This window comes from Ananas comosus, linkage group 22, assembly GCF_001540865.1.
Source record: "Ananas comosus cultivar F153 linkage group 22, ASM154086v1, whole genome shotgun sequence".
NCBI lineage: Eukaryota > Viridiplantae > Streptophyta > Magnoliopsida > Poales > Bromeliaceae > Ananas > Ananas comosus.
The window spans coordinates 2,792,595-2,819,309 of record NC_033642.1 but is presented as its reverse complement, the minus strand read 5'-3'; the positions used below and the strand labels follow the sequence as shown (position 1 = coordinate 2,819,309).

Genomic DNA, 26,715 nt, shown 5'->3' with positions numbered 1-26,715 from the left:
CATGACGACCAAAACATAAATTCCTTGTAATGTAGGCAGCAGCAAAGAGAGAGGGAGGAAGATATATACTTGAGTGAGTAGTAGCTGTGCGGGAGATGGCACGGGGAACGTCGACGCCGTTCCTTCCGACGGCGGCGGCGGAGGAGACGACGGTGCGGGCGAGCTTCGTGCGGGACGAGGACGAGCGGCCGAAGGTGGCGTACAACGAGTTCAGCGGCGACATCCCGGTGATATCGCTGGCGGGGATCGACGGCGACGGCGGGGGACGGAGGGCGGAGATATGCCGGCGGATCGTGGCGGCGTGCGAGGACTGGGGGATATTCCAGGTGGTCGACCACGGCGTCGACGCCGCCCTCGTCGCCCACATGACCGCCCTCGCCAGGGACTTCTTCGCGCTGCCGCCGGACGACAAGCTCCGCTTCGACATGTCCGGCGGCAAGAAGGGCGGATTCATCGTCTCCAGCCATCTTCAGGTACAAAGATTCTCCCGTTTTCTTTCTAATTCTTCTTTTCCTTCTGGGATAATATTAGCAACTACCTCGCTCGCTCGCTCGCTTCATTCATTTGGTAAATAAATTTAGCTAACAAAATTGAGGCATCAAAATCTCAAAAAGAATTAAGGGCGACTCATAAAAGAAAAAAAAAAAGAAAAAGAATAATGGGATTATAATTCAAATTCAAAAACCGTCATTTGGTACTGCAAAATTCAGTCTATTATTTTTTAATTAATTAGTACTTCTAACTATATATAAACATAACGCAGGAATTCAAAAAATAATAATGATAAACTTGTGGTTTGAGGGGACGGACAAATGCAGTAATTCTGAAAATACCAATAATGATTGTTGGAAATAATAATTCAACTCAATTAAAATATAGTTACAGATGAATTAAAATATACCAACAATGATGAATTAAATCTGGTTGCAACGTCTTGTCCATCAGTTTTTCGTTAGTGTCTTGATAAAGTACACAGAATTTGGAAGGTACATAGAATTTTGTAGATTTTTATTTTTATTTTTATTTTTTTCTTTTGGGTGCCTTTCGACTTTTTATCACGTTAGGTGCATGTGCATCTAGGGGTGTAAAACGGGCCGGGCGGCACGTGGCCCGCCCGGCCCGGCACGGCCCACATTACACCCCTAGGTGCATCGCATTCTCTCATACACGGTTAATTAATCCGTTGTTCTTTTTCGATTATGCTCCAAATTAAGTTCAAATTGCACGCCACAGCATCCCGCGTTGCGTGAGTACAAATAAAAATTATAAATGGAATTGAATTAATAAAATCTTTATTTTTTATATTAGTAATTAAAATTATTTTTGTTTAACATTGATTAAATCTGTTTTATCAGAATTCGGATAAAATCTTAAATATCTGTACTCGTTGAAATTTTTGTTATTTATTCATCGTATGTCATTACATCAATAATTTTTTATTACTCATAATATCACTTGAGCATATTTAATCCCAAATCAGGGATCAAAGAAGCAGATTACACGTCTAACCAATGGAGCAATAGCGTTGGCCCTGCTTATGCACTTTATTTTGTAAACTATATATATTTTCTTTTTAGGGTATATTTGTTTTATCGAAACTGAACTTTGGATTGTAATTATTTATTTTTTGCTGTTTGTTTCGTAGTTATGAAAGTAAAATTTCAATATAAAATTATAATTTATGTATAAATAATAAATAATTTAATAAATAAAAATAATATAATTATATTTTTATATAATTAAAATTTAATTTAAAATAATTAAAATATTTTTTTATTCAGTTGACATATTTAAAATATGATAAAAATTAATTAATTAAGTTTTAATATTTTCTTTATTTAGTTTATACAATTAAAATATGNAATTTAATTTAAAATAATTATATTACTTTTTATTTATAAATTATAGTAATACAACAATAAATTTATAAAGTAAAAACAAAATATTAATAAGTAATTAATCAATCTTTATCGTATTTTAATTGTACAAACTAAATAAAGTTTTATTCTATTTTAAACTTAATAAAAGAGTAATTACTACCATAATTAAATATATTTAAATATAACTATATTTACCTAATATATTATTTTATTATTTTTTCTTTATTTTTTTTTTACCGTAATTGACTTCGGCCTACGATGGACCGAAGTCAATTACGCCGTTTCGGGTAAACTCGAATTTCGACCGTAATTTTTGTACAGTAAACAACATAACGGAATTGATCATTTATAGCGAAAACGACTTTTCCCTCTGCACTTAATTCCGCTCTATCTCTATCCAAACAAACATGCCAAACATGCCCTTAATGTATTGATGATGGAGAGAATTTGTTTTCGACACTGCATGTAAGTGGCTATTACATATTGGGCGGTGGTAATTGATTGGTACCAAACTTAATGTGCTTTTACCTTCTTGGGACAAACCAACTGAGTAGTGCAATTGTTATAGTCCAAACCGGATCGAGGTGAAATTAGGTATCCACACACAACAATACTCAGCGTCGAAACAAATTAAGCTTTAAACCTTATTGTTTCAATAAATACATGTCTCTCAACTTGTATTATTAGTCTTTATCTGTTGTCGCGATCCAAACCCCTCCTGTGGAGTCAAAATCAACGTACCTCCGTAAAGATCAAAGTCTCATTTAGGGCATGTTTGGATCTCTATAAAACCCGTCCGAAAAATAATTTTCGGTTGAAAATTTATTTTTCCCCGTTTGGTTGTCCGCAAAATTTTTTTTGAAAAAGTTATTTTATAGATTTTGGGAAAAAAAAAATCTGTGTTTTCGTTTTCCGGCCGCGTGCCGTCTGCGGAAAACGAAAAGAAGAATGGAGATGATGCGGCGTTGGGAGCGGAGGGGTCAGCAGGCACGCACGGTCCACGAGGCCACTTTGGCCTTGTGGACCGCATAAGAGGGAGGTCCACATGAGAGGGTGGACCGCATGAGAGGGACTCCCTCTTATTTTATATATATATATATATATATATATATATATATATCAGCTGGTCCTATCCACTATCCCGCGCCAGCGACGAGAGGTCTCCGTGCTACCAAGTTGATTGTTCAATGATGCAAACTTCCAATATCGAATATTGATCGGCTCGTTAGAACTTGATCTACACTAGTTAAAAATATTTGCAAAATAAATGTTCATAATTTTTTCAACTTATTTGCGCTTAGGTGATAAAGGCTCAAATCGACAATGTTTAATGGTAGATTGTGAATCGGTGTTTTGTGAATTTTAACGGAGAAACAATCCAAAATCTGATAAAAATTTTTATAAAAAATTCTTTTCACTATTTAGATTTATAAACTCGTACCTCTAGATCTTAAATTGAAATCTTTTATTCATTCATTTTTTATGAGATTTTATTTTTAGTGTTCATTTTATAGATTATTCGTTTATTGATAGGTAATGATGCGAAAATTATGAAAATTTAGTTTCCAATATATGTTTCATAGTGTAGATCAGTTCTAACAGAGTTGCAATGACGTCAATTTGGAAGACACACATTGAAACAATTGGTTAAACATATACCAGCTAGCTTAGATATTATATATATACTATGCCTACTATATAATTATATAAAGTATATATATAATTATTATATATTTTATGAACTAGGCTACTTATTGTATTATGGAGGGCCACCAAGTTCATTTATGTACCAGTTTCTTGGGCCATTTGGATTAAGAGATGTAAGTGGTATAGATGATGTGGGGCCTTAGGAGTTGAGTGCCCACGACGGTGTTGGCTGATAGTTATAATCTAACGTGCCTTCCCCCTTATCGATCGAAAATGTTAAAAGGAGTAGAATCTAACAGTGAGAAAACTTGTGAGCACCAAGTGCTTCGTGCTTATTATCAGTCATAGTAGTCGGACTCGATACTACTATAATATAAATATTTATATTACTTTATAGTACTAATATTATCTGAATATATATATATCTTTTAGCTGTATTACATATGATATTTATTTATTTATTTTATTATAGAAATATTTTATTATAAAATATTTTTATTTATAAATTTGTAATTATTTATTAATATTTTAAATTATAACTATTATAATATTATGTAATATATTTATTATAATTTTAAATATATTTAATCAATATATAAAAATTAATAAAATAGATATATATATAGTATATTAATTATTATATAATAATAATATATATAATAAAAAATATATTAAATAGTTTTTCATCTATTTTTTTTTTCCTCTCAACCAAACAACCATCATGAAAAAGTAATTTTTTTTCCTACAAATCAAACACTAAGCTACGTAAAAGTTTTTTTCCACCGAATTCGTTTTTTCGTAGTTTTACGTTAAATCAAACAGCCTCTTAGATTTAAAACTTTCGAAAATTTAAGAATGGTGGCAAGCAAATACGATATCCGAATATTACAAAGGAGAGGGAACTACATGGATTAGCACAGTAAGGAGAAGAAAGTGCAATATGGAGATATCAAAAATGGACCGCATAAATTGATGCATGTGAAAGTCCTATATGAAATTACTTTCGAAATGTGTCTACCTTTGATTTTGACCGTTCATCGAAAATTACTTATAAATACGAGAGCGGTCGTACACGTAAGAGTACAATAACTAGACTCTTTCTCTCCATATGTATATATAGTAAGGTTACTATATTCTTATGAGTACGAATTCCTTCGTACTCATGATAAATCGTTTTCAATAAAAGAGATTTCGAGTCGATGATTTGAACTGTTAAATATGATTTAAATTATTTAAAATTTTTAAAAATAAATTTCGTAATTTTTAAAAATTATAATAAAGTCCATCAAGTAAGCATAAAATAAACGGTCAAAATTGAACGACATCTTAGAGCAAAGAATTGGATGCTTCAATTTAAGATCAGAGTTATTGATCTTTAGCTAACTAGTGAATAGAATTTTTTATAACTAGCAGAGCCGATCGTCGATTCGGGAGTCCCATAATCGAAAACGGCTCAGGAGCACGGAGGGCTCTTTGCCCCTGAGAGCACACAAGACCTTCTCTCTCTCTCTCTCTCTCTCTCTCTCTCTCTCTCTCTCTCTCTCTATATATATATATAGTATNAGCTTAGGATCCTTGTCGTCCTGGAGTCCGAGATGCTGTTCTGCTATGTAGAGATGCTGGTGTCAAGGTACTTTTCGTAGCTTCTTATGCTGTTGTTGAATTTTTATTATCTTATATTAGAGATCTGTAGGTTTTCTAGTTCATTTGTGAAAGTGGGATTACATATTCGATGTTAGTCCTTGTAGGAAACATGTATTCTTCACCTTTATTTGAAGAAGTGAATTTTGTAGACAAGTTTGGTTGAATTTCACTTACCAAAGACAATGTTGTCATTCTTGACTAAACTCTGTTATTAGAATGGATACAAAATGCCCTGATTTACATTAGTTTGTTCTTTTAAATAAGTAGGTACGTATGGTTACTGGGGATAATCTTCAAACAGCCAAAGCCATTGCTTTGGAGTGTGGGATACTTACTGATCCCAATGTGTCAGAGCCAGTGGTGATAGAGGGAAGAACATTTCGCGCACGTACTGATGCAGAAAGAGAGGCGATTGCTAATGAAATCTCTGTAAGAGTACAGTGCCCTCTTTTCTTGTGTAAATTGGAGATATTTGAAAGCATTAGTAATATTTAAGTATACATATATATCTTTACTTTTTTCATTATATAACTGCAAGATTGTTTGTTTTGGTATGATTAAGCTCCTTTTTAGTCCATTTGAGTGCCTTTTTCTTCTGTTTCACTAGTGTGCTTGTTTTGTTTTGTGATACTTAATGTTTAGCATGTCCATGAAATTTAACCATTTCCTTGACATTCGTCTGTTACTTCTGAAACAAGTTGCTGCTTGTAGAAACCTTAGAGGATTAATAACGTATGTAAAAATGAAGATAAATAAATGTGCTTTGGCATTATAGGTGATGGGAAGATCTTCCCCAAATGACAAGCTGCTGCTTGTAAGAGCTTTGAGGAGTAGAGACCATGTGGTTGCTGTTACCGGAGATGGCACAAATGATGCTCCTGCATTACATGAGGTTTGACTTAGATGACATAAAATATATATGCCATGAAATGCTTCATTGTTTTATGATAAATTCTCAATTCACCTTGTTTATGACTTTCAGGCTGATATTGGTCTTGCAATGGGCATTTCGGGAACAGAGGTAGCTAAAGAAAGTGCGGACATTATTATTCTTGATGACAATTTTGCATCTGTTGTGAAGGTTTGCTCTTTCTTTTTTTAGCGATAAATGTAATTCAAGATTCAACCTGTTATATAAATTGGTCATCTTATACATTATTGTTTTAGGTTGTCCGGTGGGGTCGTTCTGTGTATGCAAACATCCAGAAGTTTATTCAGTTTCAGCTCACCGTCAACGTGGCTGCTCTTGTGATCAACGTGGTTGCTGCTGTTTCTTCTGGCAACGTTCCTTTAAATGCTGTTCAGGTTTAATATGCTATACTTTTCCTACCTGCTAATCTAGGATGAAAATGACTAGCCAAAACCAAAAACAAATTTGCTTGTGAAATGTTTTAAATTAGCATGATGTGCTTAGCTGGATGAGTGTCATCTGATGCCGTCTTTCTGTATCATCATTCTGGCTAGTAATGGTATAAGCATGTTTTGGTACTTGTGATGTTACTCTCTCTAATAGGACTAAACTAATTTCAATGGACTACAAAATTTGCAGTCGAATATTATTATAACGCACATTTTCTTTTTTGGAACAGCTGCTTTGGGTCAACCTTATCATGGACACACTTGGGGCTCTTGCATTGGCAACTGAACCACCAACGGATGAACTTATGAAACGCTCACCTGTCGGCCGGAGGTTAGAATTTTCTTTGTGTAAAATGGGATACTTCTTTATATTGGCTTATAAGCTAGTAAGCTACTTTAGATTTGGCTCGCTCGTTTCTATTGTAATATTATTCATTTGAGTTGAATAGCCCATATCTTGAGACAACAACAACCTCCCTACATGAAAAGACTAGGCAGATCATTAATAACATGACAAATTTATAAGTTTTTTTACCTTCAGTTGCCTGATCTTTGTCTGGAGAATTCCCCCTCTTAAGTGATTTTTTTTCATATTGTTAAATTGTCGCTTTCATGCATTTGTTTTTGGAAGATGAACTGTCAAGAGTTGTCCTCAAAGGCTCCTATTTTACTTTAAACTGATTGTCAGAAATCCTTTTCTCTATAATCGTCTTTCAATATGCTTTGCAATTGTTCTCGTAGCATCAATAGCATGAATGATCTACCTAATGGCTATTTTTCTTACTCTGCAGAGAGCCTCTGATTACAAATATCATGTGGAGGAACTTGTTTATACAGGTTCATGTTCTTCCAAAACTTGCTGCTGATTTTTTATTTTTTAGTTTATCACCTCCTCTAAGGTTAGAACTATCTGCTATTGTTAATTGTTTCTTGCTGTGATTGTAGGCTGTGTTTCAAATCACTGTCCTTCTTACACTGAACTTCAGAGGCAGGAGCATTCTGCATTTGAACAATGACAGTCCCAGTCATGCTGAGAAAGTTAAAAATACCTTTATATTCAATTCATTTGTTCTCTGTCAAGTAAGTTTATACCTCCTCTTCTACGATTGAGTCGACATGAAACTGATTTACGAGTTTCCAGGGTTTACTGCATTTTGTTTAGCTCAATTGGTTATGGTTTTTCCAGATATATTACTGCAAAATATCTATTATTTATATACCCCTATAAAATCTGAATTTCATGTATACCCCCTCAAAACTGCAGTTTGTAAGTTAGGTAGGCCCATTCATAGGGGAAGTTGGTGGTCTGTTACAAAAGGTTTATTTGTAAAGAGAGAGATTTTTGCATGTATGTATAATAGTTTTTTGTATGTAAGAAAGAATGTTTTTGAAGTCATATATGAAAATTCCAATTTTTTGTATTTTAGAAAAAAAAACTAAATTCAGAGTTTACATAAATTTGTAAATAGATATCTTTCCAAGAGTTTATATGTGTGGCTCTTTTCTTATTGGGGCTTCACAATTTTTGAATAAACAACGAGATAGTATCTAGGTGCAACCTATCTTGGGAATTCTTGCCCTAGTCATTTTATCCAGGCGAGATAAACTCAAAGGCTGTTCATTTACTTCCATTATGTCTGGTTACAATTCAATATGTGCTCTCAAATTCTATACGACTTCCTCTTAATTTTTTGTTTTTCGCTCTCAGGTATTTAATGAGTTTAATTCACGGAAGCTAAATGAGCTGAATATATTCAGTGGAGTCACAAAGAACTACCTCTTCATGGGCATTGTAGGGATTACGGTTCTACTTCAGGTATTGAAATCATCAAAGATAATTAATACTTTTTCCCATGTTGGTTTGAAGAAAAATCGTTGCTTAATTCTTTTGCTTCTTTATAATATAGGTCATTATCATCGAGTTTCTTGGGAAGTTCACATCGACTGTCAAATTAACTTGGAAGCTGTGGCTTGTTTCTATAGCTATTGGTTTTGTGAGGTGAGACCACTTTGTTCGGTAATTCGATTTTGCTACTAGTTATTTTCCAAGGCGAAGCAACTTTTTCCTTTTTAAAAAAAAATATATATGAACACATAGAATACAACTTGAGATTCACTCGCTCTTTCTCCATTTCTCTTTTTCTCTTCTCTCTCTTTACTCTCATTCTCTTTCCTTTCTCTCAAGTTGACTTAAATGCAATCTGTCTAATTATGTTAGAGTTGCACACGAGCCTCATGGTTGATAACTTTACCTAGCGGATCATTAACATGAGGCTCTTGTATGCTCGATATTTTTTCTTCTGTTGCCAAGTCTAATGAAGATAGGTTCATTGTGCAGCTGGCCGTTAGCAGTCATAGGAAAGCTCATACCGGTTCCCGAACAGCCATTTGGAGAGCTAATTTTGAGCCGTTGTTCCCGGCCAGAGCAAAAAGGTACCGTCTTTTTCACATTAGAAATCTACTTTGGCAAGTTGGTATTTTCATCTGCTGTTGTTGGAAGAAGCTTTAATCTTTTTGTTAAAATTTTTCGGTAAAAACGGATAGAACTTACCTGAACTATGGACCATTTTGATTCGGCTACCGAACCTTTCAAAATTTTGATTTTACTATCCAGTCTCTTAATTTGTTGGTTTGAGTTAGTCAATAATTTTAAAATTTGAATGCATCGTTAATCTTTACAATGCTTTATGCAATTCTCACAACTATAAATTTATTAAAGTAATTAGCTTATATTTTGAAGTTAAAGTACCGTCGATTGATTCAAATCAACCACATTAAAAGGTTGGGTAGTAAAATTAAAATTTTGAAAAGTTGGATAGCCGACTCAAAATGGTAGTTTAGGTAAATTCTGTATATTTTTACCAAATTTTTATAGTTAGAATCATAAGCTTCAAATGAACTTCTGCTTTCGGAGCATGCTTGGATACACGAGTACCTTGTTTTTTTTTTTTTTTTTTTTTTTGAGAGATAGGTAGCATACACAGAGTACCTTGTTGAACAATTTAAGTGAACGTAATAATTCAAGATGCCTACAACTGTTATAGTATATACTGCCTCATAATTACGACATTGGCCAGCAGCGAATAAAAGATCTAGTTTTCGCTCAATATTACAAAAGAAAAACTGTACAGAACACAAGTTCATTACTAGATAACTTTTTCCAACATTTTGCTGTATGTTCCATCTTCTGCTTCTCTAATAGAAAAGATGATCTTAGAAGCGAAGTCAAATTTACAAATTTACAATGAACTCGTTATAATTTCTCCCCCCGCCCCTCCCCCTCTGACACATTTGTCTTGCAGTTGATGGAGCATCGTCTCGAGGAGTGTCACCCAATCATGCTGTGTGAAGTGACTAATTAACCACGGAATTGCGTGTAAATGCTTACTACATGATCAGAACCACTAATATTACGACATACGTCATTATCCTTCTAACCAAAACCCCTCCTTTTTTGTGCCTAACTTGAATGCTTCTGGGGTTGCCCTTTCTACCATGTTTGAAGATTGTAACTAATCTTACTATTTTAGCGTCGGCGGAGTGGTGGTGCTAACTACTACTCTTCTACTAACTATAGTTGCAAATTTGGCTGCTGTTGTTTCTATTTGCTGTGGCTATTGCGACGAGCCTGAACCGTGGTGATTAATTAGCTTTGTATCTACAAGAAATCGAATCAAAAGCACTGGTTCTTCGGAGTTGTGCATTTCCTGTATACTGTTTCTTATTCCGTGTGCCATGAGTTCCTTGTTAGTTGATACCCGTTTCTTGCTTCTTCAACTATAAAACGAACTACGTGAATTAGGGCTTTTTCTTGCCATGGTGCATTCACATATGAGAAATAAATTAGTTTTATGGTTTCTTTTGGAACAAATAAATCTATTTATTTTCATCAAGTGAAAACTATGGCATGTCAAAGTTATTGCGTGCAGGTGTGTAGGTTTTGTGCAAGTGTGTAGATTTTATCTTTTAATTAAAATTTTACTTTTTAAGTCCTTTGTTAATTTGGTCATAATCTAAGCTAAAGGGTTTTCTACCAATAAATTTAACTTCGCTTGGACCTTCCTAGTCTGCTAGAATTGAAAGCTATCGAAGAGATTTTCCAAAGTGCATATTTTCAGAACTGCTATAAGAATATAAGAAATAGTGATTTTAATGGTGATAATAGTTAGTGCTTCTTCTAATAGCTTTGATGGTATGAATTTTTTGTCATAAAGGTGATAAAAATGAAATTATATTAAAAAATTATTAAATGTGAATTATAACTACCACAGATATTTTAGGTCAACTCTCTCTCTCTCTCTCTCTCTCTCTCTCTCTCTCTCTCTCTCTGGCTAAAAGAAAAGGACAAAAACATCTTCTTCAAGCACACTTTGACTTTTAAATTTTTTTCCTTTTTTTTTTTTTCAGAAGAAAACAATATATTGTGGAAGTTAATGTTCTGTTTGTTATGTTGAGATGTAGTAATAACATTTGGGTTGATCCACTTTGACAATTTGGGCCCATTCCTAAACAAACGTTTTTCTCGCAACGAGGATAGCCATACTACCACATTTTTTATTTTTTTTTGGTACTATATCGTACGCATCGATCCTTTATAAAAACATGTTTGAGTCAAGTAGATATTATCCTCACATATATTAATTATTAATGAGATAAGGAACTAGGACTACCACAACGTATAAATGAGGAGACATTGAGACAAACATATATAATTTAAAGCAAAAAATGTCCTTTCAAAAGGAGATAACACAAATGGTTTCGTACCCTTAAAATGGGAGTGATGTGAGAAGGATAAAAATATGTAAAGCTTGTTTTGTCCTTGTTAGGGGGAGAATTTTGACCTAGCTTAGTCACCATACTTAGAGCCCACATAATTTAGATCCTGTTTAGACGTACTAGAGGGTTACTAGATGATAATCTATAATTAACATTAATATAACATCTTTTGCTTTAATATATTGAAAAGCTCTAATAGTTGTGATATTTTTTAGAGGGAGCATCAAAACTGAAAGGTGGTTTATCGTGTTCGGAAAAAGAATTAGAGAACATAAACATACCTTCTTGTGCTTTTCTTTATAAACTAAGACTCCATTTGAAATTACAGAGAAATTTTATTGCGTACGATGCGAAAGTACGATAAAAAATATATTACTAGTTAATCGCATGCATACTAAATGGGAAAAAAAAAAAAGAATAAATAGGATTTTTGTAACTAATATTAATGGAGAAAGTTAATTTTGGTCAAAGCCAATTAGTGAATAGTATATATATATTCCACCAATCTAATTGAAAACAGCTCTTTTATTAATATTATCTGTTACACCTGCGCGCTTTGCTTAGCCATCGGAAAAATCTCATTTGCTTTTGATTGCTTATAAATAAAAAAAAAAAAAACATGTCACTAGCACAAACAAAATTTACAACGATTTTCTTAATTTATGTTTTGAACTTAAAACACAATTTAGAAAAAATCCAAAACGTGGCCAATGTTTTCTGCGAGAGAGCGATGTCAAAATGCCCTACGTATACAATATCATCTTTTGCATATCGCAATAAATTCTGTAAGTTATTATATATTTTCTACAATTTTACTGAAAAATAAAGAAGTGTATTTCTATATAATTTTATTTCAATTCTGTTTTACATTATAACGTCAGATATCCTTCAATATCATCCAGACTTTTGGAGATGTGACCTCATTAGTATATTTAAAAAGTAGTGGTTTTTTTTGTTAGAACCATATAACATGTATAAACCATAAAATTAAATGCATACCAACGCTCAGAATTATAAAATAACTTATTGAGCACCATAAAGAAAAAATTTTGATCAATCCGTAGGAACAAGAACCCCGACTGTAATATGTACATCACATCACTAACCGAACTTTGAGTGATCTGACTTTTTCTCGTGTCTTAGTGACTCTCCGAGTCTAAATCAACTTTTCATCAGTATTTGATCAGAGTTTTATTTAATTTACATAAGATAAAAAATGAGTAAAATATATTAAAGGAAACAGTTTTAGGATTGATTGATTTGAATATGATTAATTGGATCACCTATTATGAAAATCCTAATAATTTTATTTTTATTTTTTAATCTTTGAAACGAACTCATCGCGCGGCCTCTATACAGTGGTTATTAAATATACATTTTTCAAGCAGTTTTGATTTGACCACATGGTCTCATTAAACAAAGATCAATTTGTGATCAAATTAAAGGCTCAATTAATTATACGCAACAACTCTAAAAATTATTGGACCACAACATGATGGTAGAGTACGTAACAAGCAAAACTAAATTTTCTTAATCTAAGAATCACATGGGAACAGTACTCTAGCATCTTCTATTGACTTATTATGTAGGCTTAGATGTTTCCCAACTTAAATATTAAACCCCCGAAAAAAAAAAAAAAAAAACTCAAACTGCTGATGAATGTCAACTGTCCTTGTCCCGTACGAAAGTCAATGGTGTGCAACAAGCAATGGAGTAATGGAGTTAGGGGATGTCATTGGGTATGGATACCTGAAATATTATCCGAATCCGAACCCGAACGGAACAGGTTTATCCGAGCTAAACGGGTATAGATTCGGTTATGAATATAGAAAATAAAAATCCGACGGATATGAATACAGGTATGGATTTTGTATTTATCCGAACCGAATCCGAACTCGAACCCGAATAAATTATATATACACATAATTTATTTTTATTTATTTATATAATATATAAAATATGTAATAATTTTTATCCTTTAAATCTTTATTCAACGGTATGGATTTTTAAAATCAGCCGAGTTTGGGTCCAGGTTCGGGTTTCTGGTTTTTAGTTGGGTACGGATATGGATATAGATTTTTAAAATCCGCCGGGTTCGCGTCCGGATACGGATCTTAATTTGATTTTCGGATTCGAGTTCGGAATTTTAAAAACCCGATACAAATCCGGCCTTTTGACATCACTAGCTAAATGGAGTTCACTACTTTAATGGCACGGATTTTCTGCAACTCTGTTGATTCTTCTAAATAAGTAACTATGCTAGTTTATTAGTCGTTTAAAAGGTTTGAGTCCATGGTTTCAGATGATGAGACTAAGCAATGTGTAGAAATTCTTTACATATTAATTATAGGAGAAATGATTCGGTACTTTTTTTAAAAAAAAATAAAAAAGATCTTAACCGTTGATTAATAGAGGGTAAAAATGTAACTTTAATACTTAGCAGGTAAAAGGATTATTTTATTCAAGGTTAGTTTGGTAATTAAATAATACAATATTTAAAGAATCTTTTAATTGAGGTCCTAAATTTATGCATTAATTAGTACTAATTTAGGAAATTAATTGATTAACCAAATTTATGAAATTATTAGGTATTAATTTAGGAATCTACTTTAAATGTTTTAGTGTTTCTCAAATTATGCATTAATTTAAATTATAGAAATTTTAGAAATAGTTTTATTTCTAAATACGATGAATTTAAATTTTAAAAATTAAATACTTAGAATTTAAAAGTGAAATTTAAATTAGAGAAATTTCATATTACTATTTAAAAACTAAATTTTTACCAAGATTTAAAATACAGTTTATTCGCATCAGTTTAAAACGTAATGCATAAAAAACTTAGAGAGTAAGATTTCTACAACTAGATTTCTCTAGAGGAATTTTATATTACTATTTAAATTTTAAATTCAATGATTTAAAAACTAGATTGAACCGATTGATTTGACTGATCAGACTTTGACCTATTCTATCAAGAATCTGATTTTAACCTATTGAACCGAATAACATTAAGAACAATTTGGAACCGGTAAAAATAATAAATATTTTAAACAGAATAATAATTTAACTATTAGAGCTAATAAATATTTTAAATATAATTTTAAACATATAAATTAAAAAGATTAGAATTATTGGTGAGAAAAAAAATAGTTAGGAATTTGAATTCGAATCTGACTAACAATCACAAAACTTATTTCCGAACTCGACGGATTTCAAAAATTCATATCCAAATTCAAAACTGACTAATTTTTCGAAACCCAAAATCAAACCTAAACCAGAAGACTAGAATTCAAACAATTATTTCTGTTTACCATATTTCAAAGTATTTATATGAAACTTAAAATTTTAAAATATAAATTTGAATATAATATTAAAATTTAAATTTAAAAGTGAAATTTAAATTAGAGAAATTTTATATTACTATTTAAAGTTTAAATTCAATGATCATATTGTCAAATCATTTGAAATTTTCCTTATATGAAATGTCAAATTATGAAAGGAAAGATAGAGAGAGCAAAAGGAAACAAAGAAAAAATAAAAAATTTGAAAATATAGTAAATGTAAAATGACTAAATTACCCATGTATTAAAAGACAAAAATATCATTTTTTGAGGTACCTGGTAACCGGTACCTCTCCCAAAGTGACCTGCTATTGCAGGTCACAATTTTAAAAAAACTAAATCTGAGTCGTTGAATACGCATGAATGAACGGTAATAAAAAAAAAAAAAAGTATAGAAGCATTACTCTAATTATAGATTATAAGTGTTCATTAGTAATGTTCTGAACCTCGACAAATTTTAATTCGAAATCAAAATCTATGCAAATCCGACCTAATGCTTTACTATTAGGATAAGGATGATTTAACCATGTTTAAGGAAAAAAAAAAGTTACATCCGTCTCTAGTAATCAATATTAAAAAGTATTACTAAAAAAAATATTTTTTTTAAAAAAAATTCAAATAGTGTTACAATGAATATTATATTATATTATATGATGAGTAAACCTACGAAGAGAAAATACAAAAAATAGAGTAACGGGCCGTTCCGTTTACGGGATCTTCTTTAGCCCATTTTAAAAAGAAAAAAAAAATAAAATAAAAAAATGAATATAAAACTTATCCCGTTCCGTTATCTTCGACGACCGTTTCGCTAGCCGCCGTGATGTAACAGTTGACTTTTCGTTAGCACGTGCCAAATCGCCACGACACCGCACTCGCACGTGCCAGCCGCCACGGTACATCCGTACCACGTACCACGCACCCCGAGGCCCAAGTGGGACCCACTCCCCGCTATAAGTAAAACTTTTGTTATTTTGCGTGGAACGGGTCCTGTAGACCGGGCTCTCTGATCCAAACACTTATTAATAAAAATGCCTTAATATGGAATAAAAAATTGGAGGGTACAATTGCGATAAGCCATAAATAGAAGTACGTAGAATAATAATGTGCAAAATATCTATTTTTCATGTGATTTTTGGCGATAGAGCAACGGGCTTATTAAATTGATCTAAAATTATTTAAATTTTTCAGCAGTCAAATTTCATAATTTTATTAATATAATTTATCTAGTGGTCGGATGGTCTATAATTTTTGTTTTATATTTATCGTTAAAAATAATTAATTTTCAAGCGGCTTGAGTATTAGATGAATAATATTAAAAATTATGTGAGTACATCAGAAGTGAACGACCCGTCTACTTATAAAAATATTCTATATTTGTTTCGAAAAAAATATATTTGTTTTTCTAAATACATCTATTTGTTATAGTTAAGGCTTATTCCATAAGATAAAATCCAATTTTATTAATATTTTTTAGCTCTATTGTAAGAGAGAGAGAAATATACTATTTTTTAACAAATTTTCAGCTACAAAATATGGGTTTTCAAATCAAACTTTCTACTATTAAATTTATGATCTTATTTAACTTTTTAACAAAAACTTGAGACACTTATATTTACCAGAAGTATTATTAAAAATATTATAATTAAACACAAAAATAGAACCGACGTTACCAAGCAACTAAGTTTTGTTTTTGTGTTTTTTTTAAGGACAATGCTTATGGACTTATATATTTGACAATTCAAAGATCCAAAGTTAAATTATGAGATCAAATAGACAGATAGATACTAATGGCATAAGGCAAAAAAAACGTTTTCTAATACTATGGTCTATAGACCTGGTCCACCCAAAATTTTCTCCTCTCTCCTCAATAAAAACCCTTCTCCTCCCCCTCCTCTCCACCATTTATTAGAGAATCTATTCATATTTGATATTCCCTCCTCACTATATAAAGCCCACACTTTTCTCCCATTTTATCTTATTTTTTTTTCTTTTCCTTCTCTTTTCACATTTTATTTTCTGGGTTTTATCACCAATCCCTCATCTCTTGAAGCTGGTAAGTTTCAAACCAATTTCCTATCTTTTTCCCTGTAAAAATTTTTAGTTTTTTCATGCCCCAAAAAACACAAACTTTTATTAATTTTATGGTGCCTTTTCCTTTATTTTTTGATAGGGAGAAAATAAAATTTAGATTGGTAAATATATAGAGGAGGAGATGGGGATACAAGTGAAAAGTTGCTCAACAAAGGAGGAGTTAAAGAAGGAGATGGCTCATAATTTGGATCTCAGTGGGATGTCTCTGGATTCACTACCAAACCCTCCTATCAATCTCTCTATCATCACAAAACTTGATCTCTCCAACAATAATCTTGAGGTTTGCTTCTTCTTGCGAAAAAAAGAAAAAGAAAAAGAATATTTTCGTGTTATTTTGACTAAAAGAACTATTTTGGTTGTAGTTTGTTAAATATAAAACTATATAAACATCGTTTTCTAACAGTTTAAACTTTTAGAGTATAACGGTTGATTCATATGGTTTTAGAGAAGGAGATCCTAAATTCAAGCCATGTCAGGTCCCTAGTATAGCTTAAGCTTTTAAAGTACAACGATTGATTCATATAATATCAAAAAACGGTGTTTATATAATTTTATATTTAACATAGTTTTATGGGGTTAGATTAATTGCATGCATCTTATGAATTGTTTGTTAGCTTTTGGGTTTTGTACTTAAATTGCGCATTTAATATCTTGAAGTTTTAGTTATCAGATATATGCCTGGTAAAATGTAAAAGATTGTAAATTTGTTTTGACCATTGAGTACCGATAGTTGACTGTTAATTTTTCATCGTTTGGATCGTTGTTTCCTTTCAAAATATATCTTCTTCTAATTTTTTTGAAATGCTTAGGATGTAGGATTCATATTACGTAACATCTGAGATGATATAAGGGAGTTTGAGATGAAATTGTTAAATATAAAAATGTTTAAACACCGTTCTTTAACAGCTTAAGCTTTTAGAGTACAACGGTTATTTCACATGGTATCAGAGCAGAAGGTCCTGAGTTCGAGTCACGCCAGGCTCCTAGTATATTAATTTCCTCCCATTTAATTCAAGCCCACGTCATGGGCCGATTAAAAAGTCTCGTTCTCTAACAGTTTAAGCTTTTAGAGTACAACGGTTATTTTACAGAAATTTGATGGTAAAAGTATTTTGAAATATTTTTATAGAGAATACAAAGAAAATTTGATAGTCAAATTGATGGGGAGGGATAAAGTACTTGCAAATTTTTAATGTTTATAGGGATATATTTAATGATAAAATAGTTCAAAGAATAAATTTCTAAGTTTCAAAAATTTTTCCAAATGAAAATGGCTTTGTAGGTAAAACGTGTTGTGAATTTTTTTTTTTTTTAGAGAAAGTATCATCCTACACGCTCCATTCATATTTTTTTAAAAAATAAATTTATCTAAAATTGTAAAATAATTAATTTTCAAACTTGAAATCTTATATATCAATTATCGACCTTTTTATGATCATTTGCATTAGAATCGGTCGATGTTATGGGTTTTCTTTTTTTTTGGCTTATATAGATTAATACTCTTCTGGTAAAAAGAAAGGGAAAGTGCATGGGTGTCCTTTTGACTGGGGAAAAATATTTGAAATTATATGCCCCATTAATGCTCCTTAGGGGTTGGATAAATGAACAATTATTATTTTCACTAGCTAGAATATTTTAGAAATACTAAGTTGTTGATACAATACGAAGTTGTTGGTATTTCACACCATCTTCGATACCGAGGTATCTGAATCGACGACCAATGCTATTAAATATATATATCCTATGGTATTTGAACTTTTTAAGAACCAAATTTTGTGAATTATTAATACTAGCGATCAGTTGGTTGCAAATACGCTTTATATTTGTTGTCGAAAACTATTAATTCTGATACAACTTAAATTAGGTAAATAATATTGAAAAATTATAAAATTTAAATTATAAATTGTTCATGAGCATAGATTATGTTTAAATGCGTCAATCGTTGATTATGACGTTCCATCGTCAAAAGATGATCATATAAAAATATTAAAAGCTCGGTACTTTCAAAAGCATTCTATCTGAGCTCTCCCTCGATTTTCCAATATCATAAAATGCAATAGTTTCATCCCAAGCACATATACTAGGATTGCTTGAATTTCTATGAAAGATCATATTTTCTCATTTTGACAATTTTTTGCATGGCTAGGTGAATATTTTGACATGCTTTTCACTTCTTTTGCTTTTTTTTTTTTTTTAAAAAAATTTCATCTCATGTGTTTGTGTTTGTTGTTGTTGCCTGCGCGAGCAGAGCATTCCGGAATCGCTGACGGCGCGGCTGCTGAATGTGGCGGTGCTCGACGTGCGCTCGAACCAGCTGAAGTCGTTGCCGAACTCGATCGGCTGCTTGTCGAAGCTCAAAGTCCTCAACGTTTCCGGCAACCTTCTCGAATCCCTCCCAAAAACCATCGAAGATTGTCGGTAATTATCGTACCTCTCATTCTTACAGCTGCGAGAATTGCGTGAAGTATATCAACTACAAATTTATTAAAATAAATAATTAGTTTAAATTCTGAAATAAAACTATTATTGATCGATTTAAATCAAATAAATTGAAAGGTTAAACAGTAAAATTAAAATTTTAAAAATTTGGATAATCAAATCAAAATGGTCAATAGTTTGACTCTACAAAGAACTCAAGTAGAGGAGAATTTTTTTGGCTTGCTCCTATTTGTATCTGAGTTGTTTGCTCTTAATGTAAGCATTAGAACATCTTTTTTTATAGCTTCTATATATTTTTTGAATTGTTTGATTCTCTTCTTTGTTCGCATTACAACAAAATCGATTGTAAACTTTTCGGAGAAATGAGTTACAATTTGGCAAAATGCCACAAACATGCAACTCACTAGTACGGTGTAGATATTCATGAATAAAATCGATCCCTGTATATGCATCTCTTCTATTGTTTCTCATTTGTTCCTGATCATACATGTTACTCTACACCACAATTCGCGACCAGGGCTCTCGAGGAGCTGAACGTGAACTTCAACAAACTCGCGAAGCTCCCGGACACCATCGGGTTCGAGCTCACAAACCTAAAAAGGCTCTCCGTGAATTCGAACAAGCTCGCGTTCCTCCCTTACTCCACTTCGCACATGACGTCCCTCAAACACCTCGACGCCCGCCTCAACAGCCTCCGATCCCTCCCTGACGGCCTCGAAAACCTCATCCGCCTCGAGACCTTGAACGTCAGCCAAAACTTCCAGTTCCTCTCCTCGATTCCGTACTCCGTCGGCCTCCTCATCTCCCTCACCGAGCTCGACATCAGCTACAATAGAATCGGCGTCCTCCCCGAGTCCATCGGTTGCTTAACCAAGCTCCGCAAGTTCCGGGCCGAGGGGAATCCGCTTGTTAGCCCCCCGATGGAAGTCGTCCAAGAGGGAGCGGATGCCGTCCGAGAGTACCTTAGTGTGAAAATGAGCACCGCAAATTCGATAGGGGCGAAGAAAAAGAAGACATGGGTCGGGAAGCTGGCGAAGCTGGGGACGTTCAGCAGCAGCAGGATGCATTCGAGGTCCATCAGAGAGAAGGACGAGCACGACGGGCTTATGATGCCCGACTACCGTCCGATCGAGGGCCTCGCGACGCCTACTCGATACTTGGGGAGGTTGTTCTCCCCCCGACGCCTCTTCTCCCCCTCCCCGAGGCGAGATTCGTCGCGGAAGTGAAGAACACAGCTAGAGCACCTTTCCTCGAAAAAAAAAAGGTGTAAATCTCTTCTTGTTCATAAAAACTTTCTCTATCAGGATACATGCTGCTGCTTATAGTGGAAGTGCTTCTAGTAAAAAGTGACCACCAAGCATGTTAAGTGTATTATTAAATGCTTAGAACCATGGGTAAATAAGTTGTATTAATTCTTGCTTTTTAGGTGGTGGTTGTGTTGCCTGAATTTATGATAGATGCTTTAAAAGTAGTGTATGTAAATCTTTGTTGTAAAGAAAAATTGGCAAGGAACTTTGTGGTGATGGGAGTTTTATTGTAGAATCTTATGAATACCACACCTTTTGTAATATTAACCTATAAAAATTTCATACCTAAGTTGGTTCTAGGAAATAATTTTTTGCATTATTTCGGAATTCATTAAGGAGGTGTTTAGTTTGGTTATAAATCTAATTATTTATTGAGAATAGATTCATAAGTTCTATTGTTCGTTGAGAAGACCGCGAGCAGTTTATCGAATCAACATTTTTTCTTGCAAATGTCGAAATGAAGCGACAACTCTCAGCAGATCTTCTCAACATCATCTTAATAAATAGCTGAACTGATGTTTCTAGTCGCACTAAACTTGATTTATGGTCGAATTGCAACTGCGTCAATCCAAATCAAATGTCGCAACAAATTAAGATGATTAATGGGCCAAGATGGTCCAATCCGTTGTCGCTCGACAATTTGGGCTCTTAACAAGTTTAGGCCCAATAAAATTGAGTGGGGCACTTTTTAGGCTTTGTTAATGATCAAGTGAAAGCAATAGGAGGCCCCCAAAAAATCTTATTTTCTTGAGAAAAAAACACACAAAATTATTTTCCCTTTTTTTAATTTTTCAAGAACAATCTTGCAAAAACATCTTTTTTAAGGGAAAACCCCACAAACTTTTTTAGTATTTTTTTAAAAAAAAGAATTCACGAGACATGAGGCTATTCTTGGCTTTTGAATGAGGGAGTGTAAGATATACAATCGCTTTTGGGTGTACTAGCGGCAGAGCTCCAATCATAAACATTGCTCAGTGTGCGTGCGAATATTACGAGGAAGCAGACTAAAAGATATAAATGTCACTCTAAGTATTATTAATAAGTCAGCACTCTAGCGTGCTAATTAGTAAATAGTTAAGTATTTCAAATTTCAAAAATGAAAGGTCATAGAACATCAACTTTTAGAAGGTAACAAATGATTATCCATCACTAGGGATGCAAATGAATCCAAAATTAGTGGAGTTCCCGCAGCGATATGTTCTGAATAGGACGGTAAGTGGGGAACTAAAAATCTAGAAAATATGATCTGTCTCGAATCTACTCCGATCCGCCAGTCAAGTGGGGCAGGGGATGGGAGACCCCTTTTTTTTCTTCCATTTCGATTCATCAAAAATCTGCCAAAAGTTCGCTCCTTTCCTGATCAAGCTGTGAATGGAGTGCTAAGTGAGATTAAAAATAGCATTAAAATTAATCCGTCCTGACCCGATAATAAATAAAGCAGGAGATGGAAAACTCCTCCCGCCCCTGAGATTCGTCCCATTTGCATCTCTCTACCCATCAAATATACAAAGCATTACTCTTTCTGGAGTATATTCTTCTAACTTTGAGTGTCCCTCAAGGCAATTTTTTTATCTAAAGCTCAATGAGACAAATCACATCAAATCATTTTGCTTTGGTTTGAATATCTTGCAATGTGAAATAAAAAAAAGATAAAAAAAAAATTGAGAGCAACTAGAAGGAGTTCTTCAATGGGCACCAACTAATGTTGATTTTAAGTAATTAGTCAAGTCATAATACATAAAATATGTGCAACATGGAGGACTTTTTCTCCTAAGTTTCCTAAAATTCTAATAATTTTCACACCTACACCCTTGAGAATCCCTTTTCCACACACCCAAATTTCTCACTATTTTATTACTGGTCCTTGGATGGTCCAATTAACAATAGTGTAATTGATGTTACATCAAACTTAATCACAATAATTTTTAAGACTTAGATGGAGAAAAAGCCAAAATCCAAATCTAATAAAATCCAAACCCATGCATTATTAACACAAACAAAATTGGGAAGTCAATTTTGGACAACTCATGGGTGGCATTATTAAATTTGATAATGATCATTTTTTTATTTTAAAAAGTTTAGTGGATAAATATGGAGACATTAATTTATATACTAGCACGTTGAAGTGTTGCACTAGATTTCTAATTGCACATTGCTATTGACTTTTTCATAGGTGAGTTGAGCTAATCACCAAATGTTCATGAATCTATGATTAATTATATATTTCTTTAGGCTAAATTACAGAACTTTTTTTTTATCAAAATTCGATTTTTACTTTCCCCCATCATTTAAAAACCTACACTTTATCCTCTTATAAAATAAAAAATATTCACTTCACTCCCTACCGTTAGTAATCCGTTAGGATTTCGTTTATAAAATATTATTATATATTTTTTTATGCCAAAAATGCTCTCAGTCTTTTCTTTTGTTGCCAAAAATGGTGAGGGACAAAATGGTTATTTTATCATCACAGTTTACACCATACCTCCCTGTGAACATTTTTTATTTTATAAAAGGATAAAGTGTAGGTTTTTAAATGACAGAGAAGGAAAAGTGAAAAATCAGATTTTGACAGGAAGGTTTTATGTAATTTAGTCTTTTTTTTTATTATGATTAATTATATTGAGACTCTCTCTCTCTAATTAAAATTTACTTCCATAGATGATGGATTAGATTAGCCGCCACGGAGAAACAGATCAACTCATATTTAAGATTTGATTAGTATTAATTCAAATTACCAAACCCTCTTAATAACCTAGTTTAATAGATTTGGTAATGAATGATTATATCACCACTTTTGTGTGTGTTGTGATTGAAAATAAAAAAAAAAAATTTATTGGACTTTTACCCCATCAACTTTTTGAATTTACTTTTTTCACTTTTTGACTTCTAATTTTGGGCACGTGGCTCTTCCCGTCTACAACGATTCTTTTTATATATATATATATATATATATATATAATTGAGCTAGAATACTTTTACAAGTATTACCCCCATGATGCTATTAGGTTTTTAGCCATTGGATCTACTCCTTGATTACTAATAGCCCTTGGATCAAACACTATTCCAGCTACCACCACTTACCACCACCTACCACCATTATCTCAACCTCACATCTCTCCATCCAATGGCTAAAATCTCAAAAGCACCACCCACATAATACTTTTACAAGTATTCTAGCTCAACTCATATATATATATATATATATATATAGTCTGGCTGCAATCCTATCAATATTATCAAACACTTGGTGCTACCAAGTTTTCTACTGTTAGCTCAACCTCTGTGACCATTTCCACACTTTAGATTATATAATTCCACCAACCATCCACTAAATTCTATGGACCATTATCATCCTAACTGCACATCCCTTCATCGCCGAAATCTAATAGCACCAATAACTTAGTGCTATTAATAGTGCTCTAGCCTAGTTCTCTCTCTCTCTCTCTCTCTCTATATATATATATATATTGAATTTGTATTTTAAAAATTTAGATTTAATATTAATATGTTTTGAAATATTGCAAAGAGAAAAAAATTGTTTCGGGTTCGGGTTCGAGTTTCAGATTCTTGGTCGGGTCAGCTTTGGACATTAATTTTTGAAATTTCTCGGATTTGGGTTCGGATTTGGATTTCGGGTTTGATAGTCAGGTTCGGACAAACCCGTTGACACCAGCTTGAATGAAGATGATCAGTACTTCGGTTAATTATGGATAAATTAAATGTCTAGTCTTGAATACGTGAGTCAAACAATATTTTGATTTTCAAATTTTAATTTATGGTCACTTCTAGCTCGAACTCATAGAATTATTGCAATGAAGTCCCATAACTTACTTTTACTTGCTTAAATATGAAAAAAATTGTTGATATAATTAAAAGTGATATGAAAGTATTGTAATTGATAATGCGATAATAATTAAGACACTATATAACTTTCATATCAACAACAATGTGTTAATATTTAGTCCATTAAATTAGGTAGAGAGACTTGATTGCAGTAATTTTAAAAGTTCGAGCTAGAAATTGTAATAAATTAAAGTTTGAGAGCCAATGTGGCAACGATCTCATAGTTTGAGGACCAGCGTGCAATTTATCCATTAATCATCTTGGCAAAATCTTTTGAGTTAATAAGAAAAAAGATTTTCAATGTGCCTTTTCTATGTTGTTGGGTGGACATTTATTAAGGAACTAATTAATGAACTTTGGATTATTTGGGAGCAAAAGTACAATCTTTGAATGTCATCTATCACATCTGATATTTCAGTCTCCAGAACCGCTAAAGCGAATGAAAAATTTTTGCTAATTAAGAAAATAGATGATGTATTATTTTATTGATAGATGGCAAGGCGATAAACGGACGTACTGATTCACAATAATTTTTCAAGACTTGTGAATAGAAAAAAAATTAGAAACTTCAATAAATAGTGAAATCAAGATTTTCAAAAGTTAGGTAGTCGCATTCAAATAATCTAATGGTTCAATCAAGTTCTTGGCATTAAAAGTCGAATAAAAACTGTTGCATAGAACTCAAACTGGTCAAGAGTCATCAATTAATTGCTTGATGTATGAGCTGCTGCATGCATGGAATGCTGCTGCAGGGAGAAGCAGTGCAGGACTGGAGGGAGATTGTGACTTTCTTCTCATATCCGGTTCGGGCCCGGGACTACTCAAGGTGGCCGGACAAGCCCGAGGGGTGGCGGGCCGTCGTGGAGTCGTACAGCGAGAAGCTGATGGGCCTGGCCTGCAAGCTCCTGGGGGTGCTGTCGGAGGCGATGGGCCTCGACCGGGAGGCGCTGACCAGCGCCTGCGTGGACATGGATCAGAAAGTTGTGGTGAACTTCTATCCCAAGTGCCCGCAGCCCGACCTCACGCTCGGCCTCAAGCGGCACACCGACCCCGGAACTATCACACTCCTTCTGCAGGACCAGGTCGGCGGCCTGCAGGCCACCAAGGATGGCGGCAAGACGTGGATAACCGTCCAGCCTGTCGAGGGCGCTTTCGTCGTCAACCTCGGGGACCATGGCCATGTAAGTATGCTGGTAAATGATTCGACATTTATTTATTTATTTTTGTTCAACATGTCTGTAGGTCACACGCATTCATTGATCCCTTCATAAGAAAATTTTTCATCAAATTCTGCCAGACTATTCAAGTTACGTAAGTTTTCGTGAAGTAAGATAGAGATCGTTTTGTTGTAAAGTTTTTTTTTACAAAAGAAATCATCAAATAATTAATATGTTAGTGTTGGGATTCGAATCGAAGGAACTAATGTTTAAAGATCTATTCCCATGCATTTGACCTATAACTGGAATGAGCATAAAAAAGCTAGATCAAACAGGCACTAATAAATAAATTGCAATGATATGTATATGCTTATTTCGCATAATATAGCAGCAGTCCTTACTCGAATTTTGTTGGAGGATTGCAGTATCTGAGCAACGGTCGGTTCAAGAACGCCGACCACCAGGCGGTGGTGAACTCAAACTGCAGCAGGCTGTCGATCGCGACGTTCCAGAACCCGGCCCCAGAGGCAATCGTCTACCCGCTGGCCATTCGGGAGGGCGAAGAGCCCGTGCTCGACGAGCCCATCACCTTCGCGGAGATGTACCGTCGGAAGATGAGCCGCGATCTCGAGCTCGCCAGGCTCAAGAAGCTCGCGAAATTGGAGCAGCAGCAGCAGCAGTCGGATCATGCATTGGAGAAGGGCAAGGAGATTGAATCACAACCCAAATCTCTCAATGAAATCTTGGCTTAATTACAATCCAGCCACTCCATTTTTATGCATGAACAGATTATATACGTCTAGTACTTCCTCTATATATTGGCAGCTATAGAACTCATGAGTAGTAGTTCATCTATCAATCCCTGCGCAATGCGTGTGCTCTATTAATGCAATGTTAATAAGTTTGTTGTGTCACAACATGCACTTCATCTTAGTTGTGAGTAGAATTTGGGAATGTTGCTCAAATGTTAAAAAAAAAAAAAAAAGAAGAAAAATTCCCACATCAGGATCTTTCTATACCTAGTACTCAATTTAGTTAAGAGGATATGATATGGCATGCTCATCTATATGGTCTATGGAAGAGATGTAACGTATATGTATTGTTCCCTGCATGTCTAATTTAATAAAGATGTATGTGTTGAGAAAAAAATCGGCTCTCTTAATAGAAATATATTTTGAAAACTCAAAAATATGTTCAGATTTAAAATACTTTTAAAATAAGTAAACTATTT

At 33.5% G+C, this 26,715-nt stretch overlaps 3 protein-coding genes across 3 annotated transcripts; all 3 read left to right on the top strand.

Moving 5' to 3' along the window:
* LOC109727431 (naringenin,2-oxoglutarate 3-dioxygenase) lies at window positions 1-26,430 on the top strand. The gene is made up of 3 exons (XM_020257566.1): window positions 1-473; window positions 25,080-25,508; window positions 25,910-26,430. Exons 1-3 carry the CDS (start codon window positions 96-98, stop codon window positions 26,234-26,236), a joined length of 1,134 nt encoding a protein of 377 aa, XP_020113155.1. The 5' UTR covers window positions 1-95; the 3' UTR covers window positions 26,237-26,430.
* On the top strand, window positions 5,099-10,242 carry LOC109727430 (calcium-transporting ATPase 8, plasma membrane-type-like). The gene is made up of 12 exons (XM_020257565.1): window positions 5,099-5,157; window positions 5,439-5,600; window positions 5,947-6,063; window positions 6,154-6,252; window positions 6,339-6,476; window positions 6,761-6,861; window positions 7,322-7,367; window positions 7,476-7,610; window positions 8,239-8,346; window positions 8,438-8,529; window positions 8,869-8,963; window positions 9,833-10,242. Exons 2-12 carry the CDS (start codon window positions 5,445-5,447, stop codon window positions 9,877-9,879), a joined length of 1,134 nt encoding a protein of 377 aa, XP_020113154.1. The 5' UTR covers window positions 5,099-5,157; window positions 5,439-5,444; the 3' UTR covers window positions 9,880-10,242.
* On the top strand, window positions 16,600-20,716 carry LOC109727432 (plant intracellular Ras-group-related LRR protein 1-like). The gene is made up of 4 exons (XM_020257567.1): window positions 16,600-16,697; window positions 16,815-17,015; window positions 18,984-19,153; window positions 19,692-20,716. The coding sequence occupies exons 2-4, from the start codon at window positions 16,857-16,859 to the stop codon at window positions 20,398-20,400; spliced, it is 1,038 nt and encodes a 345-aa protein (XP_020113156.1). The 5' UTR covers window positions 16,600-16,697; window positions 16,815-16,856; the 3' UTR covers window positions 20,401-20,716.